The sequence below is a fragment of the Leptonotus elevatus genome, chromosome 3 (assembly GCF_054856555.1).
Source record: "Leptonotus elevatus isolate MCC_2025b chromosome 3, RoL_Lele_1.0, whole genome shotgun sequence".
Taxonomy (NCBI): domain Eukaryota; kingdom Metazoa; phylum Chordata; class Actinopteri; order Syngnathiformes; family Syngnathidae; genus Leptonotus; species Leptonotus elevatus.
In genome coordinates this window covers 8,582,616-8,597,517 of record NC_141241.1, presented here as the reverse complement: position 1 = coordinate 8,597,517, position 14,902 = coordinate 8,582,616, and the positions used below count along the sequence as shown (strand labels likewise).

Sequence of the window (14,902 nt, the reverse complement as noted above, 5' to 3'; positions counted from 1 at the left end):
CTGCTCACCAGCTGTTATTATTATCATTATTTTTTTCTCTAAAAAAGAATAAGAGCACACGGGACACTAATATATACGCTCGCTCTCTCCCTCCCTCTCTCTCTCCCTCTCTCACTCCCTCCCTCCTTCTCCATTATATATTGTATAATCAAATTTTATTTCATAGATTTTTTTCTACTTGTTTCATGTAATCAAATTTTATTTTGAAGCAAAATTTCATTTGTCTCGACTTACAATTTGACTTTAAGAGCCTCTCGGAACCCATTGTGTTCGTAAGTTATCAACTACCTGTACACATGCATCTATTTTATGAACATGATTTTTTTATTTTTTTTTAGATTCTTGTATATTTTTGTGTGTATTCAACTCCTTCATGCCCACGTGATCGCTCGCTGAAGCGGCAGATGATCACAGCCAGTGGCCACTTAAAGGTCTGGCCTCCTGCAGGCCGCATCCCATTCTCATACAGGTAATGAACACAGACAGCTTGGGGACCGCCCCGTGAGCTCACGCCACCTCTCGCCAAGTCCAAGCCGCGCCCACTCATTGCCCCCCAGCCTCAGGTCCCTGAGGTAACAGGGACGGCAGAGATGTTCCCTACGCTGACAGGACGGGTCTTACCAGGCCGAATCATTGCCCACAATATGAGTGATGTTACTGTCCACATATACAGTACATATTTATATGGGGGACACACTCGCACACATGCATACAAGCACGCGCATGCACACACACAGTTTCCCTCTCTTTAATTATAACCTACAGCGCTGGAGCACTTCATTTCATAGGCAGCATATTGTCTCTTCCAAGCTGGCAGGCAGGTCATAAATTATCCTGAAGGTGAGGATGGAAGTTGGAGGAGATAGTTATGAAAATTTCATCTGTCTGCCGTAGCGGCCGCAGCTGCTCCTGTCACCAACCGTGCACTGGAGAAATTACACCGGGTCAGCCTCACAGTGTGTGTGAGTGTGTGTGTGGGAGTGTATGTGGGAGTGTGCGCCAGGTGAGGTGGCAGAAGGGAAAAAGGGAGGCGATGAACATGCGGCGCACATGTCTTGCAAGTAGCTATGCATTTATAGGACATACTGGACTTGACTTTGGTTCATTCTAAAGCAAAACAGAAAAGCTCAAATTGATTCTGCGACAATGAATTATAAGAATACACTTTGGCTATGCCTGCACAATCCAATATAGGAAGAGAGGGAGGACTATCCATCCATCTTCTATACCACGGGTGAGCTGGACTGGGGGGTCCAGGGTCCGCCCTGAACTAAATGTTACCTTCTAAATTGCAACTACCATGGAACAAAACCAAATACAGTAGTACTACTTAGTTTCTACCTCAATCGTTGATAGCCATGTCCTGTATATGCCTGAATTGTCATTAAGATACACGTGAGTAGACAAAATCAAAAAGTTTGCTCCAAACCTCTATAAAGCTTTCTGAAAATGCAAGCAATCCTAGTGAAGCGTCATTGGGTTCTCAGTCGATTACAATGTTTCATAGCAATTAACCGCATGTTTTCCATCGTTAGCTTGCGATCACACGATATATCTGTGCTAAATGTACATGCTTTTTATACTCTTGTTAATTAACATAAAAGCGGACAAATATGGTTACCAAATATAAATGTGCTTGTATTTTTCAGTTCATTGTTTCAGTAATGTTATAGTAATTAATAGTTATTTAAAGTTAAAAATGAGATACTTAACAGTTAAAAAGAGTGTGAAACATTGAGTTATAGATTTATGTTGAGGTTATTTTCTGCCACTAAGTGGCATTGGTATTTCATGTTGGACGTTGGTGACAGGAACAGTACATTTTTCTTTTCAAATTCGGAGCAATTGTATTGTATTCATCAACTGTATTTAAATGTTTAATGCCTCTGGACATCATATTCAATGCTTTTTAATGCCATTTAGGGTCTTAATAGCAAAACCCATTTGATGACTTTTAGCCCTTTTTTAATGACGCGCAGAAACCCTGCGTAATGTTATTTTGGCGCAAATAAAATGTGTTTGTCATTAAGTGACTCAGAAAGAAAATGCAATCTACCAAAGACACAATGGAGGAATACAGTTTATCTGCATGGGAACACAACTTTTTAGGAGTTAATAGCAAGCGACGCCGTAACAAACGCGTACTGCATCTTTATGGGAGCACGGCAACCGATTACCCCAAAAGTGCTAAACTCATTCATTCGTTGTGCATTGCCTGCCACACATCCAAACCCAATGATATTCTATCAGCTCTCTGGGATGTTGGGTTTAACCACCAAGAATGTTCTTATTTTCCTGACTACCCGTAAAACAAGCATAAACCCGTTCCATCTGCCCCACTCGTCACCGCAAACACAAAATCCTGTTTCCGTATAAAAAAATATATAGCTTAATGGGCCAGCGTCTGTGCAGTAAGGCTCTTTAAATATCTGCGGGACATTTAGTGGCATTTTTACTCCCACATGGCACTGCAGCTCTCCTCATGACTCAGTCAAGCAGATGCAGGGAAACAAACACGAGGGTCATAATCATTCCTTCCATTGCCTTGACCACGCAACAAGTGAACACATGTACTTGACGGTTACTAGAAGTGTAATGATACGCAAAACATCACAATTCGCTGCATACCTTGGTTTCAAAGTCATGGTTCTGTAGGAGAAAGGGAAAAAATACGTATTTGTTTTGACTAGATGTGTGGCTAGAGCATTCCATTCCCTGGAAGTTGCCTTTGTACTAAGCTAGTTTTATCAAGTAATTTCCAGGTCCTACAGTGAGATTTTATTATGTAGCTGTATACTCTTTTCCCTGTTCAACAATATTCTTGCTAAATGTAGCTGATTAACCTCCGCTGTAACACAGTATCCGGCTAGAGTAACAACAAATAAGTAATTTTATTTTAATTCCGTACTTTATATTTAAGTTAGCTTTAGCAGTTAGCATGGCTTTTCTGTCCTCTCTCGCTCTCTATTGTTCGGTGTGTTGCATGTGTAGTTAGGCGGAAAATAGTAAGTTAGAAGAACTGTAGCCGTTGACGTTAGCAGTAGCCAATGAATTTAGTTACATAATTAGCTTTTAGCCGGTAAACCAGGGTGGCTTGGGGACACCACTGGCATGCCAAAGTGTTTGCTTGCTTTGAAGAGCCAAGGAAATGCTATTTAAATGCCACTGGACACTACTGTATTGGCATTTCACTAGCCATGACATCCGTAAAACAGAAGCTGAGCTACACTGTATTTGTTTAGACTAGACGTGTGGCTAGAACATAAGGTAGTTACACTCCCTGCCTTTACATAATATGTTCCATGTGGGAACTTCTCTGCACCACACCGTATGCTCCTTACCGAAAAATACAAATAAATGTAGCATTACACGCCTACCAATTATTGACTTGTTTGTGAGTGTACACAAACAGCATCATCTGTCAAACAGTTCAAAGTGCATTCCTGAAAGAGTGACACACATTTTGGTGTACTTTCCAGCCTGGAAGCAACACTAACTACTTGTTCTTCGGAAGCAGCAGCTGCGCCGAGGTCAGGGCGTGTCGTGCATAACTGAATGATTGCTAAACTGAGGGGACGCATAAGAATCCATAATTTACAGTCAAGAGCGCCTCACAAACACAGTCCTGGTCCACGGTGGCCCTCGTGAGCGGGACCACACGTAGATGTTTGAGATAAAGACAGACAAATTAGATGTCAGAGTTTTAGGGCGACCGCCCGGCTCGTGCTAATTACAGGCTGGTCAATGATGAAAGAGACAGATGACATGTTTCCTATTTTAATTTCCCTTAACTTAACAAAAAAAAAAGTAAACAAGGATGATAGAAATGGCAGCACAAACGATGAACATAGGTACATGATAACCTTTCCACGGCATACTACACCACGAAATGGTTCACTCAGCTGACTTTAATGAGGTGATGGATAGATGGACGGACGGAGAGACGGTTGTGTACTAGTAAGGTTGTGTACTAGTAAGGTTGTATACTAGTAAGGTTGTACACTAGTAAGGTTGTATACTAGTACTTCCATGCAGTCAGAATAGGATAACTTTTTGTCAACTGCTTGTGAGTGTTAATGCTTGTCTGTCTCTATGCTTGCCCTGTGGTTGGCTGGTGATCACTCCAGGGAGTAAAACACGTGCATTAATCTCAGCAATTTCTTTAAAATGCCACTGGGTCATCTATCCATCTTCTGTAGTGCTTGTCCTCAGTCGGGTCACGGGTGAGATAGAGCCTATCCCGGCTCATGATGGGAGATAAGTCGGGTACACACTGGACCGGTCACCTGCCCATCACAGGATGACATTATTGCTTGGCAAAAAAACAAACACAAAAACACGTGTTCCCTCTATTATGTTCCTGCCCTCAAAGGATGAGTAGTTCTACTTTACTATAATGTCATTAGAGTGGTTAACCACTGTTTATACTTACATGTTGTGATTGGAACATTCTACTTAAAAACAGTTTTCAGCGAGAACAACTTGGAAGTCAAGCAGGAACGTGTTTTGTTGCACTGAATACAATGAATCATTGGTGTCTTTACAGCAAATACACTGTAGCTGTTTAAAGGGAAACACAAGCCCCATTAAATAAGGCTGTGCATCTTAATTGTGGACACGACACTGACAAGTCCTGCAAATCCCAATAGGGACAGGACATTTCCATTGTCTCCCAAGTCTTTGTCCTACCCCTGTGTAGGAATTGTGGCAGAGTTTGAAAGGAACAACACAAAAGACATGTCAGCACTCCAGGAATGAAGTGTGAGCCAATAAAGGTCTCTCTTCCCACCCTCCACCCCGTCTCTCGGGGTCTCTAAGCATCCCCTCAGGGGTGATACGACACTAGCGAGGGTCATCCCCGACTGGGCACAGCTTTAACGTCGACACTCCGGCCCCTCGATGGCCCCTGGTGACCCCCGCTTTTGATGACAGACCGGGCCTTTTATTGAATCGCGCCCTCTCCAGGTGAGGACAACGGGATGACAATAGCAGGAAACATAAAGCTTGATGGAAGCTCAAGGGTCAAGCCGGACAGCTGAGTGATGAGAGCAGCTGGGAGAGATGTGGACCTTCTTTTCGACTCCTTTGACCACATCAGCTGATGCCGCCTTGTCTTTCACTAAAGACCTCACTCATTCTCAGCAACTGAAATTAATAGACACCCAAACAGTTCTACTACAAGGGTCTTGGTTTACCAAATTTTAAGGTTACAAACAGCACACAGTCAGTTGCCACTATCTTCGGGAAAATTGCCAGTTACCTATTTAGTAAAATGCATCCATAAATCCATTTTTTATAGCACTTGTTCCTTGTGGGTGAGCTTTCGCCAATCCCAAGGTAAATTTAGAGTTTTTAATTATCCTAAAGAAATGTGTTTATGGCAAGTGGCAGGAAGCCTTAGAGCCCAGAGGAAACCCCCCACGGTTCCAACAGATATTTAAATCCAAATCTTACAGTGAGCCAGACACTATACCACTCTGCTCTATTTTGTAAAATGTATCAACAAAATCATAAGCCTAGAAAAAAACTTTTGTTTGACTGCTGACATTCAACTTGCACGTTGACAAACAAAGCAAATTCTGGCCTAAAACAGTCGCCATATGCATTGGTTTGCTACAAGGTCAGATCCTATACCTTGCTACTTCATAGTTTTTCAAAATGCAAATGAAACACACCAAAACTAAGTGGCAACACAAGGGGTGGCAGATGTTCAATTGTGGACACAACCTTGTAGAATTCCATTAAATGTAACTTTTAGCGCATTTATAACTCCACAAATGATCGACTCGGTTTAGATGAGCATTGTTTGACAAAGAAAAGAGAACAATGTAGTATTGATGTCGCGATTTAGAGGCGTCATTACTGAGCGCTGAGCCGAAAATGACCACTGCGACATCTTTATTCACATATCCGGGTCCAACTGTTTCCAGCGTCAAAGGTCATCTGCTGTCTTTTCTCATAGCTGAAGGATGGGAGGACCAAGTTTGCCAAGTCAGGCGCAAACGCCACTTGGCTCATAAACACCTCCGCCTGTCAGCCCTCCACACAACTCGCCCACACACTCTTTTCTCCAGCATCGAGGCGAGGTGGGTTTGCACTCTGTTAATCTTTCACTGGAGGCCTGCTCTCTTTTAAAGAGTGGCCCTCTAGAGAACAGAGGCGGGCAGTGAAATAGGGCTAGTAAAGGACGAGAGTGGATAAAAGAGCAGGAAGAAAAAGCTACAGAGAGGAGCCAGATGGGCACCTTCACAGTCCATTTATCAAATCCAATGTGGGCCCCTCCCCTCCCCTTTTCCCCGCTGCTCTCATGTCCTAAACCCCCATGTAATTCTGTAATGATTTTCATTATCGTATAATGACCTTACAAAGCCTACAGCAGTTTGCATGGTCAGTACAAAACTCGCAGCTGTTCCCGTCGGTGTTTGTCCGCCTGCTTTGACAAAGCACTTTGCTTTGTTTTTTGTGGTGATGCTCGACCTCTGGGTTTTTTGGAGGGTTGGCTTGAGGTGACCTCACCATGAAGGTTCAGCCAAAACAATGAAGGCAACATCCAAGCAATTAAAGATTGGTGGACACTCACAGAACACAACACTTTGTTAAGACACAAGGCAAACTAGAGTAGATTTGATTTAGCCACTCAACACAAACAGATGTTCCGCTATTTGTGTCCGGCAACAGCGAGAGCTTCAGCGAGCATCATTAGATCTGCAATGTTGCAGCACTCATACATCTATTTCCAAAACACTTTCCTAAGACAACTTGTAGATTGATACAATGCTGAGCAACTGCTCTCACCTCGTTTGGTTGACCATTGTGAGGCCTGTTCTGAGTGGAAGCTCATCTGTTAAACCACTGTGCTGCATCTTTATGTCTGTTGAATCGATTTGTTGACTAATCAACAAGTTGACTTTACTTATCCGCTGTGCCCTTCAGCGCTTGAAGTTGACGTGTTTTTTGGCATCTTGTCTTCCAATCAGCCAATTTACAGAGCACTTGTGACTGGCCGGACAAAAATGCTTCTGGAATAACAAAATGGCTGGCCAACAAAGCGAGAAAGGCAAAAGGCAAATTCCTGATATATGACCTATCATTATTATTGAGACAATAAGTCCTTATTTATCTTTGTCTGCATAGACAAGAAGTGGAGATTTTTAGCACCTGGCATCTTGAATGCAAATTTTTCAAATGACATTTGGATATGCCATTTCTGATCCAACTATCCCTGTTCCCTGGAGATTACGTCTTGCTCTACAATCATGTGCAATATAGTCACCTGTTCTGCTATTTCTAGTCACAAATAACACACACACACGATAATACATCTATTTCCGAGTGAGCTCATTTACCGAAGCAGGACACGGAGGGCAGCATCCATCACGGAATTAACTAGGCACTTTGGGAAAAACCCAATTACCAGACAATGTTCATAAGTTTACTTTAAAAAAAAAATGGTGTTGGCTTGCAGTGAATGAATGGAGTCACGAGAGTGGGTCTTATACAACCCCTGACAACAACTGATGCAGCCTGCCATGCTATTCTAAACACAAATGAAATCTAGAAATTAACTATTATATTAAAAAAAAAAAATCCCAATATATTTAACCCACAAATTCACATAATATATAATTGTTGATTGGTGCGTAGCACTCCAAGACCTTTGAATGGTGCACTGTGCTAAAAAAACAAAAAACAAAGAAGAAGTCTAAAGAGGCAGCGATCAGATCAGGCCCACATTTATTTTAGTGCACAGAGTGCTGTTTAAGAAACAAAAGTCAGCGAGAAACACAATCAATCAGTGCTGGTTGTTTTGTTTATCTGCCCCAAGCTACAGTCATCAATCATGCTTCTTTTTTTTTTTTAAACAAACAAAAATCAGCATTTTCTGCTGAATGGGAACCAAGGACAGAAGCAAAGCATTTATAGTGATAAAAGCCTACTTGTTGCGTACGGAACTTCATTGGGAACTTTACTACTAATATAATCATCATCATCAACAACAACATTAATCATCATCATCAAGAGAATCCACAACTGTGTATACGTGCTGTATATGTTTGAGTTTATGAAATTAGATGTAAAGGGAAAAAACTAGCATGTAAAGCTTGCATTCCATCAACCTGGTAATCTCTAATCGGTACCAGTACATCTCACTTAACATTGCACCCAGCCATGTGTTTAGTTTTGTGTAAATGCTATCTGTTGACAGCCACTTGAAAGGATGACCCCTGGCTTTTTGGCAAGTGGAGATGGTGGCGGTGGTGTGGAGGGTATTCAACGTGTGTAAAAGAGGAGAGACGATATCGGGAGCAGCTGGAGTTCAAACACATTGTGAGGGGGGGCGCTTGGCCTCCTTGAAAACTAATCTAATCACTCTTTCACTGCGGGTAGAGTAAACGTATGTCTGCCCCCGCTGACAAGGATGGAGCATTTCCTGTCCGGGGCTGTGATGACATTGCATGTCAGCATCAAATGATGCATTCAAAAAAAACTGGATATAGCAAAACTGCAATATAATGCTACGTAGAGTACGGTTGTTGCTACCTCTGGATAAAGTGATGTTCGCCAACATTATGCAAATGCAGTCGTCAACGTAGCTTAGAAGACCTCAGTTGAGTGAGTAAGCGATTACCTCTGTAGGTTCTGCTTTTTCATTGGCTTTTTTATAATTCAACATCACCTGGTAAGATCCAAGTGGATATTATGTCTGCGGGTACTGCTTGTGCCATAGTTTTCATTGAGTCATGGTGTGGTGTATGTCCCTGTATGGTTGATGTAAATATGGATACAAATATTAAATATAGTACTAGACAAAGTGCAATTTCTGCACAAATGTCTGCAGAAGATGTTGCAAAGCTGAAAGCTAATGGCTGAATGCATGTGCTTATGAAGTAAATTGAAGGATAAATTACTAAAGTACTAAAAAATGTGGTCCAAGCGAGGTTTGAAACAAGGTACTCCATGGTGGAAGGCAATTGCTCTTAACCACAGAGCTAACTTGATTTTCAAAAGTGTCATCTGATGTTGAAAGCTAACATGCGTTTTTATCATTTCAGTGAAATTATAAACCATTTCCTGATCTGATAGTCAGTTGTATATCACTTAGCATAATGGCCATGGATATATTTGCAATGTATAGTTGAAGGTGGGATTCAAACCCGTGACCTCCTGGTCAGACAGGTTGGTAATGATTATAAGTTGTATGTATGGAAGTGGGCGTGGAAAATAAGACTTTAACATTTCAATGTCTGTCCCATTGAAAATGAATGAGGAAAAGTTTATATTAAACGTTAAATTGTCCAAATATTGTAAGTAATGTCAAATCAGACATCATTAACAAATCATATATACCCCGGGAGGTGTGAATTTTTGATGAAATTTAAACGGTGTAAATCGGAAGTATTATGTGGGAGTTGTTTTACGGCAAAAAAAAAGTGGAGAATAAAAATCACAATAACATATGTGGGAATGCTTCAGCATTCAATTAGAATTTCTCCAAAGCTGGACAAAACAGGCCAATTCTATTCAATTGTAATCTACAGTTAGAAGTTGGTGAGCTTCATGTTTATAGGCGGGGGAAACAGGGCTGATGTTTCAGCCGATGGGTTGAGGGATTGGGTCTGCGGATGGTGTTGGGATGGTTTCTAGCTTTCAGCACTTGCGTCTTGGAATGTGCCATCAGGGCCGTGGGCGTCGACGTGGTGAAGCAAGGTGTGGGGAAACAGCTTGTTTACAAGACTCATCTGGACTGGGGCAACTTTTAGGGTCAACTGGGGGTGACACGTCCAAAACAGACGGCCATCGTGGGAAGACTAGGGTGTTGTGTGTCACTTTTCAGAAGCTAGGATATTTTTTTAAATCTCTTTGGGCTCTGGACTGTGTCTATCTGAGGTGTGTGTTTGGTATGTGAGTGTATGTGTTTGACACAGAGGTCAAGTCTGACCGAGACAATAAGCAGGGAAATCAAATGTGAACGCCGTTAGTTTATACAAGACTCGGAGTGATGAGAAGCAACAGCTTAAAACAACAATCAGTGCATGTGTGTTTTTCCGCGAGTGTGGCCATTCTTTATCTGAAGCAATGACCAGTGTGGTCCTGTCTGCACTCTTATCTAGAGGGGAGGAAGTGAACGGACTTATTCAGGACACGCGTGTCGCTGCGTGAGCTGTGATAGGTGCCAGAACCAGGGAGCACAAATAAAACATCAAACAGGTTGCTGCGAGGATCATCGTGTATGTATTACAGCAAGGGAGTTATGGTAACGATTTTGGCCTCATGGATTAAAAAATAATAATAATCCAAGTACAATTCTTCAAGACAGAAAAGAAAGTTTGTATAGAGTTAAGTGGGCTGTATTTCAGCAAAAAGTGCTGTTGCGGGTTAAATGTGAAAGTCACATTTACATGACAATGAAATTTACTGGATGATTCTTTACTTAATTTTTTTGCAAGACTGTAACTGTGTTGCATTCACGATCCATATGCCGCCTGTTACCTGTCTCTCCATGTCTGTCTCTGCTGGTGTCTGTCTATCAATGCAGACAGGAGCGTCTCTGCCATGTCTCTCCTGCTCTCGCCAACTTGTTCCTCCTCCTCCTCTACATTAGCCAAGAACAGCATAGTCTGAAAGGCAAAAAGCGCAAATAGGAGACCCATCATTTTCAACATAAAAAAAAAATATATATATAAAGAAAATCATTTTTATTTTTATTTTTAAAGAATCTGAGTATGTTATTCACATATTTTGATAATTTTTCCAAATACTGTATTCGGATAATAACATAATGAAATTAAATAAAACTAAAATAAAATACAATAAAAAATTAAGGACACTTAATAAAAACAAATACTTCAATGAAAAAATTATTGTATATAAAATTCAAATTAAAATCACCCTTAAAAAGCTGTTTTGTTTTCTCTGTACTTGTGTATAATGCAGTCCCCTGATTTTCAGGCAACCTTTATTACGCTGGCCTCACATTGGCTGCATGTTCTGTCATGGATAGGATGAAAAAGTGTTGCTGCTGCTCGCTACACATGAGATATTTTTTTAAACAAGGCATATATTTATATTATATACATTTGTGACATTAGACATTAAATATGTTGGATTGAAAGTACGCATTTTTCGACAACACTAGATGTCATCTATAAAATGATGGAAATTTTTTGTATACATTTTTATGAATCCGTGTACTGTATAAAATGGTGAGACGATTTTGGATCATTTCTTATTTATGGGATTTATACAGACTTATATTTGTATTATTTGCTATGAAAACAAATGGTAAATAAGAAGTCAAATAGCGTTACAGATTGGATTGTTTTTGTGATTCGCTGTACATGAAATTAAATTGTAATGTTTTTAAGCAGTTCCAGCTATCCACAATGTGTGGCCCAAGTGAGTACTGTGACACCCGCAGGATGGCGTCACATAGTAAGTCTGGCATTTCAGTCAGTTTCACATCAGAGGACGGGCAAATTACATCCAATATTAAAGCGTGAGTCAATTAATCACGGCCTTGCACAGCACAGTGTAATGTACGAGTATCCCCCTGTTGAACATGAATTACAGGCTGGCTTAAAAGTGTGACGTGGCACATCAGCGCTAATCGGAGGCATCCTGGCAAACCTTCGCCTGCAAAAGTCCTCCGCCGCTTTTAAGCCGGTTGAGAGGGAGTCAAATGAAAAAGGATCTGGCAATCCAAATTAAATGCGGCGCTGTCAGCCACAGTCAAATCCTCTCTTCCACCCACCCCTCCTTCTTCACTTCTTCTTCTATCCTTCACAGACTCTTCTGGCTCTTTGAATATCCTTAGATACGTCGGGGGCCTTCTTGGAGCCGCCTGTGAAAGTGATGGATCTGTAACTCTGACTGACTGTGACGCCTTGTTAAGAGCACTCTCTTACCGTCATATCTTCCAGTCAAGTGCATTCATTTCTTCCCATTAACAGTCACCCGTCTCGCGAGTCTTCTTAGCTATCTTTAAGAAAAAACACCCACAATGCAGGAGGGGGGTGGGGGGGGGGGGCACTATTTCTTCTCCTTTACCTTTTTTTGGTGACAATCTACCTGTCTGTCTTAATTCCCACTGAAGAAAGGTTTGATTGTCTTTGTGTGTGTTTCCAAAGAAGAGCGGTGTGATTTGCAGACGACGTAATGCGCTTACATCTTTTCCCAGACAGGTGTCAAAAAAAAAAAGAAGAAGTGTCTCCTTGAGTGATTACATTTGACTTAGAGGAGACACCAAATATTACAGTGACCGGATGAAAACATTGCTGGTGACTCTCTGCCTATGGAGACTGTAACTTGGGATCAAAACACGTCCTCCAGGCATGAGTGACAGGTTAGGAAAGTCATTGCTAGTAAGGCCCTGCAGCACATATTCATAGTGGATTTAAAGGCAAGCCAAGTCAAAAATGTGTTTTTACAAAAATATGTTCTACGCGGCCCCACTAGTCTAAACATGGTACTCGGATTAATATTGCGTCCGTGGAATATGAATTAAGCAGCAAAATCCACCCTATTTTTATCCATGTCAGGGGGCGGCCATTTTGCCACTTGCTGTCAACTGAAAATGACATCACAGTGACTAAGGGCTAAGCTTGGAAACATCACATGACCAAACCAATAAAAGAGGTGAGCCATAATTGGTCGTTACCTGAGCCCTTAGGCTTCAGCAGTATTAATCAGAATGCAGTGTTTAGACTGGTGGGGGCGCATAGAACATATTGTAAAAAAATATAATAATAATTTGACTTGACTTTCTCTTTAATATGTTGCCATGAAGAGAAAAAAATTATAAACTTAATGAAACTAATTAAAATGAATTACAGTTGCTAAAGCTTTTTATTTCTATTAAACAGTGTACTTGTAAGTCAAACAAAACAAACGTTTAATTCTTAATTTGACAGATTTTTGTGGGAAGGGAATTTTTCGACTGTGTTCATATTTTAATTATTTGAGAAGTTTGTCAAAATCTTTCAACAACTTTATCTTTTCTCTGAAGATCTTAACACATTTTCTCAGGAGTTGTTCATCTCACCTTTTTTTCAGCCATTTATCTGAATTTTTAGAGAAACTTTATTTATTTTTTGTATTTATCCCTCAAAAAAATTCTGCCAAATGTTGCCTAAATGTTTGGTGAAATTGTCAAAACAAAATAGATTTTACCCTTTAAAAAAACAAGCAAAAATAATTCTCACATTTTTTGTGGTCCTAATACCATAAATAAATGAGTGTTTTCCTAAATAAATGCAGTGTGTTTAAAGGACCGTGGTGTTGAGAGAGACCCCTCAGGTTTACCCTCAGGCTGATCCCAAGGCCATTTAGCCAGACCACTGTTTGTTTGTTGGTCAAGCCTGGTATCAGTCAGCATGGAGCAGACAACATTAATTTGTCTTTTTCTTCCTGTGTCGCCCAAAATCGCACCCCTCCCTCTGTCTGTTTACCCCCCGATGGCAGTAACTGTCCTCAAGCCTCCACACCCTCCAACCAAAAGCTGACTACACAAGTCCCCTCAACCCAGGACATACCCTCAGGTGAACCAGAGGCCAAATGGGACCCAGGCAGTCCAATCGTTTGGAACGCTGACCACCAAAGCCACTTACCTCTAGCCAGAACTGGATTTTAACACAAACAAGAATCTGCATATGCCGTCAAATAGCAACAAGCCATTTACATATAGTTACAGTATGTCTATACCCTTTTCTAACTTTTCAACATTTACCATCCAGCAGATCATATTGTCACTTTGACTTTTTTTAAATTTTTTATTTTTTTTTCTAAAAGAGCTCAGTATTGTTCATTCAGTAATTTTACCGATTTGACATGTCATCATCATTGCTTTTTTTTTTTTTTTTTTTTTTTTTTTTAATATTATTTTGTATGTGGGTGAGTATGTGTATGTGCGTGTGTGCATGCGTGTGAGTGTGTGTGTATTCATTAGTTCACCAAAAACCTATTAAAAAATCCCATACCGTTCACCTAAACCGAACACCGCCGTCAGGAGACCCGAGGAAGGACCAAAGAAAAGAAAGTCACTTTGACTTTTACTTGCAATGATGGGATGGTTTGGGCCCAATACTGTAACACCAAAGCTTCAGGTTCAAACTACATTGTACAAAACTGTCGACTGATATATTTGACAAGCTCAGTTGCAATGATATCTGATTTTACAGAGCCGAGCCAAGTGGCAGTTTGGCAATCTCTTCCCTGTCTCAATTTCTCTGTGCTGTCTAATACAAGAGACCGATATTGCTTTGACCGCCGGGGGAGAAAGGCATCAGGTACCTCGCTTGAGGCGGGCAGGGGAGGGGGGAATGGAAAAGCTTGGGCTCACAAACATAAACAACTGGCAACCTGTGATCCTGTCAGGCCGAGTGGTTGTCCGGACGAGTGATCTGTGTGTGTTTGTGGCACGCCACTGTTGAGTTACTTTGCTCCTGAGGGCAAACTCTCCACTGGTGGCAAAATTATATTAAGCCTAGGAAGAGAAAATGGCAAAACACATTGACTGTTCTGTGACATTACAGAAGTTTGTGTGTTTGTGTGTGCGCACATTTGTTTATTGTCTTACCGTTTGCTTGATGCCACATGATTTTAGAGGCTTTTTCATTGGGGGCCAGGGGAAAACAGTGCAACTATTACTATTAGTACTACTTCTCGTTCCGGGCCAGCTGGGTTACAAAAATACCCAGCAGATACCTTATGGGTATTGTAAAAGTCTCCACTTAGCTGCCGTGGCCCGCTTTCTGCATTTTAAATTAAACACTTACAAATGACATAGATGCTAACGTTAGCTCACCCTATTGCTATGCCTTAGCACTGGATGCTGCAGCATTATACGCTACTAGGGGTGTGAATTGCCTAGTACCTGGCGATTCGATTCGTATCACAATTCATA

General features: G+C 41.1%; 1 protein-coding gene across 1 annotated transcript in view; it reads right to left on the bottom strand.

The window, feature by feature from the left end:
• fto (FTO alpha-ketoglutarate dependent dioxygenase) overlaps positions 1 to 14,902 on the bottom strand; it is a 148,494-nt gene that overhangs the window by 71,483 nt on the left and 62,109 nt on the right. The window contains exon 8 of the mRNA XM_086072029.1: positions 10,492 to 10,619. Within this exon, the coding sequence (XP_085928155.1) occupies positions 10,492 to 10,619 (128 nt within the window). The remainder of the gene's footprint in view (positions 1 to 10,491; positions 10,620 to 14,902) is intronic.